At 42.5% G+C, this 16,805-nt stretch overlaps 1 protein-coding gene across 2 annotated transcripts in view; it reads right to left on the bottom strand.

Annotated features, from left to right (window-relative positions):
* The window catches only part of PDHX (pyruvate dehydrogenase complex component X), a 752,141-nt gene that overhangs the window by 247,960 nt on the left and 487,376 nt on the right, over positions 1-16,805 (bottom strand). For both annotated transcript variants that reach the window (XM_078684319.1, XM_078684320.1), the window contains exon 6: positions 645-743. In XM_078684319.1, coding sequence (XP_078540445.1) covers positions 645-743 — 99 coding nt within the window. The remainder of the gene's footprint in view (positions 1-644; positions 744-16,805) is intronic.

The following is a 16,805-nucleotide window of genomic DNA, read 5'->3' as shown; positions in this document are numbered from 1 at the left end:
TTATTATAGAATTCTCCATCATGGATTTGTCCTATAGTCAGCATGATGCAAATTAGAAATATATCTGGGGCACTTTACTCCCACCTAGTAGCCCACCTCTTGTAAAAAATATTCAATACACGTGTGGATAAAGGATTCCAGCCTACTGCTGGACCGTAGCACTCCTGCTGCAGCATTGACAGGGAAAGTAAACAGAGATACCTACAGGTTTCCTAGTGAACACAGATACCTTAGCTCTTCCCTGAGTAAAAAGATATTTGCTTAGGAAACCACCAGTGGACAGCCATTGACCCAAGTCTGGTCAAACAAGAGTAGCGTTGCCATAGAAGTACTCCTAGATGTTGGAGACCTGTTGCGGAGGTGAATAAAACCCCTTTAAAGTCAGCAGCTAGTCACTGGTGATACAGTTAGGTAGTCTTAGGGTATCCAACTTGCTAAGGCAAAAATTGTTATTACACCTGTTCTCTCTTTGGTAGACTGTTGTGTATTGCCCTGTTATAGTGTGCTTTATTTTAACATAGATCAGTTTCCTAAGCGATTCGGCGCATTGGTTAAAAAGTATCAATGTCTGTTTTCAAAAAATGAAGCATAAATCCGGAGGGGCAGTTTTCAGATTAGTAATGATTGATGAGATGAGTACTCACTCTTTGGTGATTATCCCTCGAGGGCCAGTGGGGACCACGCTGCTCCAATCGATTCCGTGTGTGTCCAGAATTTGTCGTGCTGCCGGGCTGAGGCGAACTCTGGAGAGAAACAAGACCAATGAATGGCAGAGCCTTGTCTCACCTTCCACAGTGGACTTCTTGCGTCTACTCAGTACAGCTCACCCAAACAGACTTTCTTTATTGACCCAATATACCAGTTAGCATCAATAATGGAGAGCAGATTTTTGTTCAAACTTCGATACATCACCCTGAGCTGCACACAAAAGTGAAGCAAAAAGGTGGACTGTAATGGAACAAACAATGCAAACTTTAAGATAGCTGCACTGATTGTTTTCACTGGCTCCTTCTACTCACAGTGGTGCTAAGCTCGTGCATTGCTCTCTAAGGAAAAAACCTTTTCCTCACAATGATATACGAAGTGTGGGTGCCTTTTAATTACAGATGTATGTAAGTGTACTTCAGTCATCAGCTGTCATTGGCATAATTACACAGCAAATTCCTGCATTTTAAGAAAGGCCCTGTGTTACGAGCAACAAAATAAATAAAATAACAGCATAAAAACACGTGTTGTCTATATCATACACGTACACAAACCTGGAGCATGTCCGTACATCTGCCAAGTTTCCATATAAAATCATTACTATGGTTGGAAGATATCAAATCACCACAATAGTACTCTGATGGCTAACAAGCTAGGCCTGGGCGGAGTTCCACGTGACCCAAAAACTCCGGCCATGCTATGTGGGGTTCTGAAAGCGGCAGAGTGCATTTGGTCATGCCGTGTGCGTTGATTTTCAGCACCGGGTGTTTGTCCCGCACTGTAAAATTAGCGCGAATGGCACCTTGCACAGACCAAGAAGGCGATGCTTCTTTTCTGGCTGCTCGAGTAGATTTTCTACCCGAGCGGTAGCTTTCTCAATTCAACCATCCGCATTGAGAAATCTAATCGCACGCGTTGAGAAATCCTGCAGGGAGGTGGATGTTCCTCGCTCGTGCTCACCAACTTGACGTTGGCGAGTGAGGAAAATCACTGCTCCGCGACTGGGACTGGGAGAGTCAGATATGAGGTGTGGAGTAAGGCAAGGGTGCTTATTAGCCCCCTTTCTGTTCTGTTTACATATCAATGACCTTGAGAGTTAGCTTAATCAGGGGGCTGCTGATGTACCAAGGGTAGTTTCTTGAAACCCCCCAGATCTGCTTTATGCGGATGAATGTGTATTGATCTCTATAACTGGTGTTGGCCTGAAAATACATTTAAATAGATTCAATAATTTTATGAGTGATTTGGGCCTAAAGATAAATACAGCCAAGTCACATGTTGTGGCACTTGGGAAAACGTGTTCCCCTTTAAAGTCTTGTTTTATTAACAACGACAAGCTGCTCCACATACCAACCATTTCCTATTCAGGTGTCCCATTTGTCCAAAGCGGCACTTGGAACCACCTTATTGAGGGTAGGAAAAGGTGTTTTGACCAAACTCTTATGGCATTTTTTAGGTTTGTAAGGAAACTGGCATCTAAACCAATTGATTCACTAATTTTAATCTACGTTGTGCGCTGTTGTTCTGTTATCATGTTTGGGGCAGGAGTGTGGGGCTTTTTTAATGCTTCACTTTTGCAGACAGAAAACTCCTTTCTTAGAAGTCTCCTGGCAGTCACCCATCAGCTTCCCAATCATACTATGTCATATGGAATTAGATTTGGTCCCCTTAATACATCACATCCAAATTGCCCCAATTATGTTAGGGCGTTCCCTTTGGTCAAAAAATGAACCTGCACTTAACCGAGCAATAATACAGGATTGTTTGAGTCTTGATCACATGCATAAAATACCATCGCTAGTTGTGTCAAAAAGCAGCTTGAATTTATGGGGAGAGTGGACTGTTTCTGTAATCCACAACGTATTGATACTGTTTCAAAATCTCAATTAAAGCTGAATCTTCTAACTGTATTAAGGGAGCGCAGGTTACATATTGAGTTGGACAAGGAGAGAGTGGTTGAATATTTGCCTCTGCTTACCAGTGAACACTCGGAGCCATACCTTTTGTTTTCTTTCTGTCAATCCAAAAGGTATTATGTTATTAGATTTAGGTTCAGCATTGCTCATCTATAAGTCTCTTACCCCAGTAAAGTAAATTGCGACTCCCTCCTTGAACGTTGTCCATGTGACTCTAATTCACCCCAGAATATGCTGCACTTTTTTTTTTCTGTCAGTTGTACTCTGAACCACGGAAAGAATTCATTATTCCATTATTAAGGGTTTTGAGTATCAGAAAATGCAGGCCAGCTTTGTATTACCTCCAGCTTTTCATACCAGAATATATGTCAAATGATATATACATTCAGTTCTACTACAGTGCCATTAAGGAATATAGTGGGGAAATTATTATTTATAATATATTGTATGGCGTTTTATGATAATAATTTTATAAAGCTTGTTTAGCAATGTTTAACAATGTTCAGATGTAAGATATATAGCATTTGGAAACATGAAGTTTTGCGAGGATGGTATTAAGATTGCACTTTCAGGTTACACATTGGCACTTTATTTTAATTTTTAATAATTTTTAATGTGACTTGCTCTACATATATGGACCACTTTATTCAGCACTCATCGACTATTTAATGTAGTTTTAACGTAATTTACATGAATTTATATCTAGTATAAATTGACTGAGATCTTTAACACATTGCTTCTATTATTACCTTTGCCCATCTGGAATGTGCATAATGATTTTTTTAGATTGTTTCATGTGGCCTGTATATAGCTAGTGCTAAACATGCAATGACCTTTTTATTCCTGTTTGATTTAATATATTTGTATACAAGTTTTACTGTTGCATAAACCAGATAACAAATATCTGACTGACTGAAATGTATAAATAAAAATCAAGGGAAACTTTTATTAAGCAATTAAGCGTTAAGTAAAAATTATGTTTGAAATTTACTACCGTTTTCTACTTTTAGTTGTGTTAACTGCTTTAATTTTTTAAGATTTTAAAATAATGAATGTAGTATAGGGGAAAATGTACAAATATTTACAAAATAATTCAGTTATTTAGGGTTAGGTTTAGTAATATTTATGTGTTTAAAATGAAAAATAAAATACATATTTTTAGGATTAGAGTTGTAGTAAGGTTATATTAAGGGATAGGAATATCATTAGGTTATGGATAACAAAATAAATGCAATTAAACTACATTAACAATTAAGATAAGTATTAGGGTTACATAAAACTTAGCCTATAATGCAACATTTAATACAGCAAAATAACTGGGTACCACTTATAGTTAAGACAAAAATAGATAACTTAAAAATTTCTATTGAAAATAATGTCTAGAAATTGAAATAGAATCGATGTAGAGGGATTATGTTATGGTTCAATACTTTAAAAAAACTTTTATTTCAATCACACAGTTCCAAAAAAGTACGCAGCACAAGTATAAAAGCAGAAGTATAAAACATTTGCAGATAAATATGTTAAAAATTATTTCACAAAATAGTTGTGCAAAATACAGGATACAACAACTTCGAAGAGAATAAAGTGCTTCATGCAGATAATTTCTCCCACCTGATCCACAATGCATGCCAGAATCTTGCGAGACCATACCCCATTTTTCTTACAGTGTCAGTGCACAAGATTCTCATCACCTCGAGATAGTGACGCGGACCTGCAAGTCTACACAGCGGGAATATCCATGTTTTCCTCAGAGATTAATAATGTGGACAGAAGAAAACTAGATGAACAATGGATTCTTGGCAGACTTTACACGCAGGGCACAGATCATCAGAAAAAACGCTATGGCACCACTTAGAACAGAACAGTCTGGTGGGCAGTCTTATAACAGAACTGTAGGAAAAGTTTGCGTGCCATAGATGAACAATTTCATCAATATTTGACTCAAAAAATGGGACAGATTTAAAATTCAGAAACTCATTAATCAAACTAGTCACTGGTTGTGCCTGGTCCTTTGCAAGTGTCATTTCCCAGTACATTTCTTTCAGCTTTGCCCTCGGAATTTGCACCATACTTTCTGGGTTGGACCAGAATACCTCCATCTCCAACCTCCCCAATAGTTCCCGTAAGGAAATGAACCACCTGAACGATGTTGCCTTGGGGAATTTAAAGAGATCTGACAGAGACTCTTATGTTTCAAGTTCTTCCACTGTCCATAGCCTAAACCAGATCATTAACAGTTTATAGTTCAACTTGTGTTTCAGCTGTCTGTGGGCAAGGTCCATATATAAGAGGGGAGCTAGAGGGAGGATCCACCAGTGAGCTCAGGAAGCGGTTTTAAATAGTTGTAAATGGGGATGGGATACCCGTGCCCCACAGCTCTTCACCATAAAGTGCTCTCCCCAGGACCTTAAACCGTCTTCCTACGTATTTCACTAATGTAGGCACACTGGTGAACTAGTTGTAACTTTACTTTCTCAATATGGGCACCCCAGTGGATCAATGAAGTCAGAAGGATACCTGAATAGTCAAAAACTTCAACTTGCTCCAGTTTAGTGCTACCAGCCCATAGAGATCTTTTTGATGGTTTATTCTTTCCTCTGTTAATCATATACTTAGTTTTGGCCTCATTTAAAATCAGACCCTTATCCTCACAAAACCGTATAAAATCATTCAAGAGTAGTTGAAGACCCTGCGGTGATTTAGAGATTAAAAGTGTGCCATCTGCAAAGAATAATGCAGGCACTCTTCTTACGCCAATTTTGGGGCATCACAGCCGTCCCTATCTAAAAAATCAACCACTCCGTTAATGAAAAGAGTAAAAAGAACAGTGGCTAACACACATCCCTGTCTCACTCAACGTTGGACAGGGAGGTTTCCGGTAAAACTCAATGTGTGCTGTCTTGCACATCAGACTAGATGTACAAGACCCATGTAGCAAATTATGATCTCTGACTAGTATATGGGCTCTGCCTCAATTGAGGGATGTTTTGAAAATCTTTGATCCAGGAACATCAAGAAGGGGTAAAATCCTGGGGGATTTCAAAGTCTCATCCTAATTTACATCCAGGGCTCTTAAGATTTCAAATTTATGGTACAGCTCGCATTCCAACCATACTAAATGATGGCAAAATCGAAAGTAATAAAAGAGTGTTCAAAGAACACCAAATACTTTTTTGGGTCTGAGAAACATGTGCTACATTTTGTTTGTATTGTAATGCATAGCACCTCCCCCAAAACAATTGTGAGTCACTGAGGGGGAAAGAAGAGCAAAATCACTCACTATCTGGTAAAAGTTAAGGACCCCAAAAAAAAGTGAATTTGGAAAAATCTGGAAAAAAATTGAGTTGAAGAAAGATATTAATGTTGAGTGTCTTAAATAAAACAAGTCAAAAGGTTTCTGACTTGAGGAGGAAGAGTGTTCCCCCCTTATTCCCCCCTACCTAACCTGTGCTGCGTTAGATGAATGTAGTCTGATTAAAATGTCTAAACGATTTGCCGGCAGACCCATCTCTTTCAATACTCTCCAGAGTCTAGCCCGGGGGAAAAGATCAAATACTGTACGCAAGTCAACAAAGGCCACGTATAATTCCCCCCCCCACCCCTCTTGTTTGGTTCAATACGTTATAAACTTACTCTGATGTGCAGGGTTACAGAGTGGCACCCTTAATGTAGTTTCGACAGGTGTAGTATAGACGTGGTAACATACTAATTCTTTCTGACCGTAAACGTGATTTACCAATCTGAGTGATTTTTAATTTTTGTGTGTCAACCATAAACTCTCTATGCACGTTTTCAATATTTTTTCTAGTTTGGTATTGATGCATAAACATTTTTAAAGGATTGAATACACTGATTTTATGTACTGTGATTTCCGCTTTCTAGTTTTCATGTTCCCTAGGAGTATTTTGTCCAGAAACATTGTTTTAAGGTTTGATGATCTATTACAATCCCAATCTGTTTTTTTTTCAATACATTCCAGCAGACCTACATATGAGTGGGCCTGCAGCCTACGTACAATTCCCAGGTAATCTTTAGGATGCACAAAGTCATTCCACTCCCTTCCCACTAAATAGTGCTCTCATCTCCACCAATGCTCACATTTATTTTATTTGACTTTCATATAGCACTAGCTACAGCCGAAGGTATCAGAGCGCTTTACATGTTATGTGTACACATTTACTTGAATTACATGAGGGGACTCGTAAGAGTCGAAAAAGTTACAAAGTGTAGAAACCATACATCAGTTACGTATTAGCAAAAAAGTCAATAGAAGTATATAATAGTACAGCATTTATTTACCAGATAAGAAACTGAAAGGAACCGACCACAGTCTCGTGAGAACCGTACATTAGTTAGTTTACGTATTGAAATATTTGTTGAGCAGTAGAGATTTGAGGACCCGTTTGAAGCAGGAGAAGAAGGGGTTGCAATGGAGATTTCTGGGGAGCGAATTGCAGATCCTAGCAGCATTTCCTGAGACAGCGTGCCTAGAAGGATTTCTTCTTCAGATTAGGAGGAATAAGAAGAAGAGAGTTAGAGCTACGCAGAGCCCAGTTTCTTCATGCCCTCGAAAGTTTGGTTTTCTAGCTATTTGGGGCAGGGCCGGACTGGGAACCAAATTAGGCACTGCCAAAGTGCTCGGCTGGCCCCCGGGGGCTTGATTTGTGGTTTTGAGTGTTAAGGGCATTGGGTGATCCAAGCTGTCTGGAAGATGCATCTTCCTTCAATGAAAGTCAATTGAGACTTATGTGGACGGGTGAGATGTGATCAAAACATTTAATCCCTGTGAGTAGACGGGCAGCAAAATTGAGAACTGCTCTAGGAGGGGAAGGTGACTTTTTGGAGTTCCTATGAAGATGGTGTTACCATAGTCAAGTTTCGAAAGGACTAGTGATTGCACTACCGTTTTAAGATCATCAGGAGCAATGAACGGTTTGTGTTTCTTGAGCTGTTTAGTAGTGTAGATCACATCTTTAGCTGAGTTGTTGATGTGCTCCTACATTGACATGTTTTTGTACAGGGTGCTACCCAAGGACTTTATGGAGTTAGAAAGTGAGAGAGAACAGCTTAAGGCGTCCAGGTTCTTGAGTCATTCTTGAATTGGTAAGGGTTTGTTTTTTAGGTAGAGGAGTATTAGTTCTGTTTTGTGGAGGCTGACCTTTAGGCAGTTGTGGTAAGCCATGTTTGTATCTTAATTAGAGTGGTATTAGGATGCGCAATGTCATTGGGAGATTTAATTTTGTAGTGGATTTGGGTGTCTTCGCAGTATAAGTGATATTTGACCCTTGCTCAGTTCAGAATAGCTGAGAGGGGTTCCATGTAGAGATTAAAAAGGGCAGGAGAGAGGATTGCGCCTTGTGGCTGGTGCAAAACGATTCAAAAAGGGGGGTGGTGATGGACAGAGTATCTGAATTAAGCAGAACACTCCTACCCAGTCAAAAGATCAGGGCTTGATCCATCACCGTTTTTTAGCTCACTGCACCATCCCAGTTCAGAACCTGGCTACATGCAAATTAGTCTGACCCTGGCCCAGTGCATCATGGGAACAGGGCAGACCAAACTACCAAGCCAATTCTTTACTGGAAAGGAAACAAGCTTCCGGGGACCGGTTTCTGGCATTACAGCCGTCTTCGGCCCGGCTTGCTTGAATCCTGATGGTGCAGTGAGCAAGGGACTCACATCTGAGCATACCCTTCCACACTTGTGGTGGCCAAAACGATTCAAAAAGGGGGGTGGTGATGGACAGAGTATCTGAATTAAGCAGAACACTCCTACCCAGTCAAAAGATCAGGGCTTGATCCATCACCGTTTTTTAGCTCACTGCACCATCCCAGTTCAGAACCTGGCTACATGCAAATTAGTCTGACCCTGGCCCAGTGCATCATGGGAACAGGGCAGACCAAACTACCAAGCCAATTCTTTACTGGAAAGGAAACAAGCTTCCGGGGACCGGTTTCTGGCATTACAGCCGTCTTCGGCCCGGCTTGCTTGAATCCTGATGGTGCAGTGAGCAAGGAACTCACATCTAAGCATACCCTTCCACCCTTGTGGTGGCCAAAACGATTCAAAAAGGGGGGGGGGTGGTGATGGACAGAGTATCTGAATTAAGCAGAACACTCCTACCCAGTCAAAAGATCAGGGCTTGATCCATCACCGTTTTTTTAGCTCACTGCACCATCCCAGTTCAGAACCTGGCTATATGCAAATTAGTCTGACCCTGGCCCAGTGCATCATGGGAACAGGGCAGACCAAACTACCAAGCCAATTCTTTACTGGAAAGGAAACAAGCTTCCGGGGACCGGTTTCTGGTATTACAGCCGTCTTCGGCCCGGCATGCTTGAATCCTGAAGCAAGCCGGGCCGAAGACGGCTGTAATGCCAGAAACCGGTCCCCGGAAGCTTGTTTCCTTTCCAGTGAAGAATTGGCTTGGTAGTTTGGTCTGCCCTGTTCCCATGATGCACTGGGCCAGGGACAGACTAATTTGCATATAGCCAGGTTCTGAACTGGGATGGTGCAGTGAGCTAAAAAACGGTGATGGATCAAGCCCTGATCTGTTGACTGGGTAGGAGTGTTCTGATTAACTCAGATACTCTGTCCATCACCACCCCCTTTTTGTAACTATTGTGGCTGGTGCAGGCTTCGAAAGACAGCTGTCGGTTTTTCTTTGTTGTGAGCTGTGCTGAAGATAGGATGTGAATCATCTCAGTACTGTGCCATTAATGCCAGTGCGGTTCTCGAATGTGTCGAGTAAAGTAGGGTGATTTAATTTATCAAATGCCGCAGATAGATGTAGTAGTAGGATTAGGAGGCAAGAGTCACCTTCATCTAAGGATCTATGAATGTCATCTGTTATAGTGGACATAGCAGTATCATTGCAGCTGAATTTTCTCAATCCTGACTGGAAAGTGTCATGTAGGTTGAATTCTTCTATGGGATCGTCCTGAAACGAGCCGAACGGCAATAGATTAATCCGAATCCGATTCGGAACCCATCTTTCCAACTGACTCTGACACTTTTCCTAACATGCGATTACGATGGCTGAGAAGCGTTCAGACTGTCTAACTCGGTTCCGAAAGGCATTGAGAGTAACAGAGTCGGTCAGAGCCAAATTGTACAGTCTACGGACCGTGGTACCAGTCGAGTGATTAGGATGGCAAATTCGGTCAGCCTTTCCGAATTGGCTGTTCTGAAACGGATCACCTCTCAGAATCTGACTTTGGGGGCCCGTAGCAGGCCCCCCTTCACCCGGGCCCTCCAAATCGGGCCTGTGGGGGTACCCATGGGTCCTCCCTACCCATGCATGTACAGTGTGGCAGGCACCATGGGGTGCCCGTCACAGGGTGCAATGTTTTCCCCCAACAACCCCTTTTGTCAATGGAAGTCTGTGTTCTTGTTTGGAACACAGGCTGCTATTGAAGTTGATGGGAATCTGATCGAACGATGTTGGGAGGCATCGTAATCGGTCGGTTGAACTCGCAGAACCTGATTCATTCAGAAACTATTCCAAAACCGATTCGGTCGGAAAAGTTTCCTAACAAGATCATAATCGGCCCCTATATGTTGGTTGAGTTGTAGCAGAACACGCTTCTCCATCGTTGTGACTAGGAAAAGGACGGTTGGTGACCGATCTGTGGTTATTGAGGTCGTTTGGCTTCCCCTCTTGTTTTTTGAGAATGGGTGTGACTTGGCCTATTTGGAGTGATTTGGGTGCATGGCCTGAAGAAAGAGGCGTTTATGATATTGGTCCAAATCGGGGCGATGATATGCTTCAGGTTTTGTACTAGGGTGGAGGGGAAGAGATTGGCAAAGTGATATGTGGGCTTCATGTGCGTAATTATATTGGAGACTTATTCTTCTGTCATAGGTTTGAATTCTGTCCACTTAGATTGTTTTTCAGTAGTGGGTGATCATCATTGTCTTTGGTCTTTATAGGGGCACCCGACCCTTAGTTCGGGCTTGAGGAGCAATTCCATGGAGGCCTAAGTGTCAATGGGGCACGTGGTCTGGGCTGACAGACTTGTGCCTTGGACAAGAGATTGTTCAATTTTTGCAACTTTGTCAATGTAGAAGTTGGATATTTCTTCACTGCCTTCATTGATGGCTGTTTTTTGGTGTTTGGGTGTAAAGGTAGTTTGTTGTTTGGTTATGTTGAACAGCTCCCTAGGTCAATTCTTCGAGCCGTTGAGTTGGTTGCGAAAGAAAGTGGCCTGTTCCCTAAATATGTGTTTTCGCAGGTGAGCCGCTCGGATCCTAGGAGTGAGAGGGGTGCCTGTGAGGGGTTCGGTTTAAATAATCTTACAGCCTGTCTTAGTTGCCTCCTCTCTCTGTTAACATCAATGTACCAGGATGTAGATCGGATTGTTTAAGATCAATTTAGTTTGAGCGGTGCCATTTGGTCAAGAATATCTGTCATCGCTGGGCTATAGTGGGCAGTAAGGTCATCTATTCCAAATGGGCTCTTATCTTGGAATCCAGCTCCATTATCGGGATGTGTTTGATATTCCTTTCCTAGTGTGTAGATTTGCTGGAGGAGGTTGGGTTGGATATGGGGTGGGCTGTAAGACTCAACAGTATCAGATGGTGGTCCGACCAGTCGATGGGCTTGATGGAACATACAGAGACAGGCTCACTTCTGGTAATAATCGCATCTAGACTACAGCCTTTATTGTGGGTCTGTTCATTGCAGAGTTGCTTGAGGTTCTTTATTCCAAGAAGGTTTGTTAGGTTACGGACTGTGGCATCTTCAGTGTCATTCCAGTGCAGGTTGAAATTACCTAAAAACACGTCATTGTAGTCAGTTAGGGAGAACCGTGTTATTAGGTCAGTAAGCACTTCTCTCAAGAGTATGCTAACAACGGGGGATAGATGGTGTAGAGTTTGGTAGGTGTGGTGCCTTTAGTTGCGAGTTTGACTCCAAGGTATTCAAAGGTTGAGTAGTTCATGGTCACTAGGGTGTTAAGCTGGGTATCTTCTTTGTGGATGATCGTTTGTCCACCAACATTCAACCTGGTCGGTCATGTCTGATGATGGAGTATCCCAGTGATGTGAGCAGGTCTAGTATTGGTGTTGAGTGAACGTTAAGCCAGGTTTTCATAAGGAATGGAATGTCCATTTCTTCGCCAAGTATAGTTTCTGCTATATCAGTAGCATGTTTAACTGCTGATCTGCAGTAATTATTTTTTGTGGAGTGTATTGTCTGGATGCTAGTGTATTGAGAGGGTGGTCTAGGCGATATGATCACTTGGGAAGTCTTTTTGTGCCTGTGATAAATGGGAATCTGGATACAGTTGTATTCCATATGCAGGGTTTCTGTGGTGTATGATTCGCAGAGGGACTATGCTTCCATAGAAATCGGGGGTAGAGGGCTCGCTGGGTCTGTAGGACAGGCGGTATGAAGGTCCAGCAGGTTGGCTGTCTGAGGCCTAGGGGTCCTTTTTGGATGTCCATTACTCTAAAGAGTACCTGCTATTTTTAAACTGTTTTAATTGTTTTAAATCTGATTTTGCTCATTTGCACAGACCTACCTCAGGAGCACGGGGTCCGCTACAGAGGGGAGGGAGCTACTCTTCCGGTTAGCGGTCTAGTAGTATTGCGGTCTAGAGTTTGTGATGCTGGCCAACATAAATCAAACACTGTTGTGCCCGCGCAGCGGACGCGTGCAGCGGGTGCGCCGCGGGCAAGCCTAAGGCGCGCCCGTCCACGCTCTGGCCGGGCGCAGGGCCCGTCCCCCTGGTCGGTTACCTTCCAGTGGCGTGCGCTATTCAAGGAATGAAATTCTCAACCTAGACCCTGGTAAGAATACATTATGCTGCTTTCAAATGTCCCCTGACACTGTCTGCTACCCAAGAAAGAGCTCTATTTGCGGTAGCTGCCAAACGCACCTACCGGCCATTATGAACCTTCCCATATCACAGGAAGCTATACCTGAAAAAAAAAAACTCGGTTGATTCTGACATGGGTCCTCTAAAATGTATTTTGTTGAATACAAGATCTCTTGTTAAGCACAGTACAGAGTGTGCTTTATTACTGGAGGGTTCTAAAGCGAAAGTGGCTTTTTTCACAGAGACATGGACTGACAATGCTTCCGGTCCGGACCTGTTTAAGGCTACTCTGCCTGGGTTTCAATGCCTTACCCTTGAACGGCCTGTGAAAAAAGGCGGAGAACTTGCAATTATTTATCACGAGTCGCTCTCACTGAACTCTGTTCCTGTTCGAATCTGAGTTGTGAGGCTTTAGCGGTTAATATTTATTCTGATAATCGAAGAACTTTTAGGGGCATACTAGTATATCGCCCACCAGGATCTAAAGACGGGTTTCTAGACTCCGTGGGGGCACTAATCGAAGAAGGAATGAGCTTAGAATCCTATTCAGTGTTGGTTGATTTTAACTTTTAACCTTGAAGATTCCATTAATCTTAGAACAAATTATGGAGGCTGGAGGCCTCACTCAACTGGTGGAGCCTTCCACTCATGAGAAAGGCCATACGTTGGATGGCATTTATTCTAATTGCAATGACATAGGGAACATTTCAGTTTTCTCGGTTCCGTGGTCTGAACACTGTGCCATTCAGTTCGAATTGAATAAATATTTGGCTCATCCAACTACTATAAAACCGATCCAAGAGATTGCCACCAGGGCCTGGGCGAAATTAGACATTGTGAATTTTGAAAATTATCTCTTAAACTCATTGGTGAATCTTCCCCCCGATGTGGATGAGGCGACTTAGATTTACAATAATTGGCTAACTAAGGCCGGTGACGCATTAAGTCCTACAAAAAAATTGATCCCCAAACGAGCCTTACCCACTGCCCCTTGGTATTCAGATGAACTTAAAGCCAAGAAATTGGCTTGTAAACAATCTGAAAGGGCATGGCGTAAACATTATGATGAAGAAGCTAAGATAAAATATAAAATCTACATCACAGACTACAAACATCTATTGTTAGCAGTAAAGAAGGATTATTACTCAAGGCAAATTGAGTTGGCTAAATCTGATGCTAAAGAACTTTTTAAAACTATTATTAAATTATCTAGCCCAACAACTGCTAAAAATCATGGCCACCCTGAACTCTGCAATAAAAAAGCAGGTTTCTTTAAACAGAAAATTGATAACATTTTCTCATCCTTTTCCAATATGACTACAAAAAAAATCGAACCAGCCCTAAAGTAATGGATACGGGAGACTGCGGATCCTGTCATTTAATATGTTCCCTCCTTTGGAGAGGAAAGATACGCTTAGAACACTTAATATGATCAAATCAGGAGCACCTAGCAACCCCTGTCCGGTACGGATAATTAAACAAATCCCTGAAACCATAAGTACAGCATTAACCCCGCTGCTGAATGCCATTATGACCGCAGGGGTATACCCAAATGTATGGAAAAAAGCATCTCTTCCTCCCCCTACTAAAGAAGAAGAATCTGGACCCTAAGGATCCCAATAATTACAGACCGATTTCTAGGCTTCGCTTCCTGGCCAAGATATTGGAAAAGGTCATGAATACCCAACTCAGTGCTTTTATCCATCTCAATAATTCTCTGGAAATATCACAATATGGTTTCAGAGTCTATCATAGCACTGAGCTGGCTCTGTTAAAATCTACAGAGGAAATTAGAGAAGCGGTGGATAGAGGAGGAAAGGCTGTTCTCGTCCTATTGGACTTATCCGCGACTTTCGACACGGTCCATCACGAAATATTGATGGACCGGTTGTCGGAAGTGGGTGTCAAAGGGTCGGCACGGAAACTCATACAATCCTTCCTATCCAACAGGCTGCAGACTGTTGTCTTTGATTGGATGGCCTCAGAATCTTTCACACTCCCCTGCGGGGTGCCACAGGGTTCCTCACGTAGTCCCACCTTATTTAATATTTATGTGGCACCATTGGCGGAAGTAATTAGGTCGTTTGGATTCCAGCTCACCTCTTACGCAGATGACACTCAGATTGTGCTATCGCTGACAGAGGGAGCTGAAAAGGAGGCCGGGACTCGTTTTTATGAATGCAATTTCGACCTGGATGTCCTCCAACTGCCTAAAATTAAATTCTTCTAAGACCGAGGTCTTGAAATTTGGGAACAATCCACGGGTTTGGACTCCAGAGTGGTGGCCTGAGGACCTTGGCAAATGCCCAGAACCCGTTAGGAACATTAAGAATTTGGGGGTCCTGGTGGACACTAAGCTTATTATGGGAGACCAGGTAAGTATGGTTTCCTCAGCCTGCTTTATGGTTCTAAGGATAATTAGGAAAATCAAGGCCTTTCTTACCAAGAACAATCTGAGGACAGTCGTGACAGCCCTTATACTGTCACGCCTGGACTATTGTAATTGCCTATAAATCAACGCTCAAAAACAACACCTGAATAGGCTTCAATTGGACCAGAATGCAGCGGCTGACTGAAACCCCCAAGTTTGTTTCTGTTAGAAGCTAATTGAAAAAACTGAACTGGCTCCCAGTAAGACTAAGAACTCGTTTTAAAGCTCTCTGCATTGTCTTTAAGGCAGTTAACGGAATAAGTCCAGAGTTTCTCAGACGTAAGCTACAATGGTATGTTCCAGGTAGGAACTTAAGATCTACAGGTGCTAAGCAAGTAAAAGTGGCCTCCTTTAAAAAAAAAAAACAACTGGGGAGGCAGAGGCTTTATTGACTGTGCTTCCAGAGCCTGGAACGACCTGCCTTTCATGCTTAGCATTGCCCCAGACTTCCTGTCTTTCCGTAAGGGGTTGAAAACTCTCCTCTTTTCTCAATAATACAATCCCTGCCTCTCAGGCAGTCAGCTTTTAGCGCCAGGACACCTCAGGGTAACCATGTGCTCTATAAGAATAAATAACATAACATAATCTCAGATTGTGTATTAACAAGGCCTGGATCAAGAGTTTTGTTTTTAATCTGGGACATGTCTATCGCTAGAGAAGGAGTAGTTTCTGTCCTGTAACTCCAGTTCTGTAGTAGGCGTATCTCTGTTATAGTCATACTCTAGTGAATAGTCCCGCCCATGTGTGTGGACCCCGGAGCAATAAAAAATAATCTATTAAATTATAAAAAAAAATGCAGACCTGCACAGACACTTAAGAGAGAATTTAAAGACAGATAATGCAGCCTATATCCACAGACTACACTGTCCAGTACTTCAACTAGAAATTCCACCAAAAATCCACAAACAGCACAGCCTGGCCAGATTTCTCCACATAGAAAAACTTACTTTTACCAGCAAAACCCTCTGGAATGATAGAGGAAGGAGTGGACAGACAAGCCCCATAGGCTGCCATTATGTGGCTCAGAACAGGATACTGTGCCTTTAAGAAAACTTTCCAGAACTCTCTCAGTAACCCAGAATACACAGCAGGTCCCTTTTACTTTCAGTTCTTTTTGAAGGCGTAACACGCCAGACCTGTAGCATTCCTTACATGAAAATCTCTCTCCACCGGGGAGGAGGGCGGGCGCTTATGACTATAACAGAGATACCCCTACTACAGAACTGGAGTTACAGGACAGAAACTACTCCTTCTGTAGTAGGGGATCTCTGTGTATAGTCATAATCTAGTGAATAGAATGGCAAGCCCATCCCCACACCAAAGCGGCGGTGGAAAAAAGAGAAATAACACCACTACTGTGCGAACAGATTTCGCAGCGAAGCCTGCCCAACCTGAGCGTCTGTCCTGGCATCAGTGTCCAGACAGTAATGCTTATTGGTATGGACCGACTTCCAAGTGGCCGCCTTGCAGATTTCTGCAATTAGAACATTACGTAGCAAAGCAGTCGTGGCAGCTTTGCCCCTGGTGGAATGAGCCTTAGGTTTACCCCCTAAGGTCTTATTAGCCTTCTGGTAACACAATTGTATACAGGACACAATCCACCTCGAGATGGACTGTTTTGAGGTAGCAAGACCGGTCGTGACAGATCCATAATTGATAAACAATTGGTCTGCCCTACAAATACCTTTGGTTTTATCCAGATAAAATTTCAACACTCTCCTGACATCCAGGGAATGCAGAGACCTTTCCGCTGGAGATGAAGGATTCTGAAAAAACGTAGGCAAAGTTATGATCTGGGTAACATGGAAATCAGATAAAACCTTTGGAAGAAATTTAGGGTGAGTACGCATAATAACCTTAGCAGCATGAAATACAGTATAAGGTTCTTGGCAACACAACGCCTGAATTTCACTCACCCTGCGGGCCGAT

Source organism: Lissotriton helveticus, chromosome 3_2, assembly GCF_964261635.1.
Source record: "Lissotriton helveticus chromosome 3_2, aLisHel1.1, whole genome shotgun sequence".
Classification (NCBI taxonomy): Eukaryota; Metazoa; Chordata; class Amphibia; order Caudata; family Salamandridae; genus Lissotriton; species Lissotriton helveticus.
The sequence above is the reverse complement of the archived record's forward strand: the minus strand, read 5'-3'. Positions and strand labels throughout refer to the sequence as shown.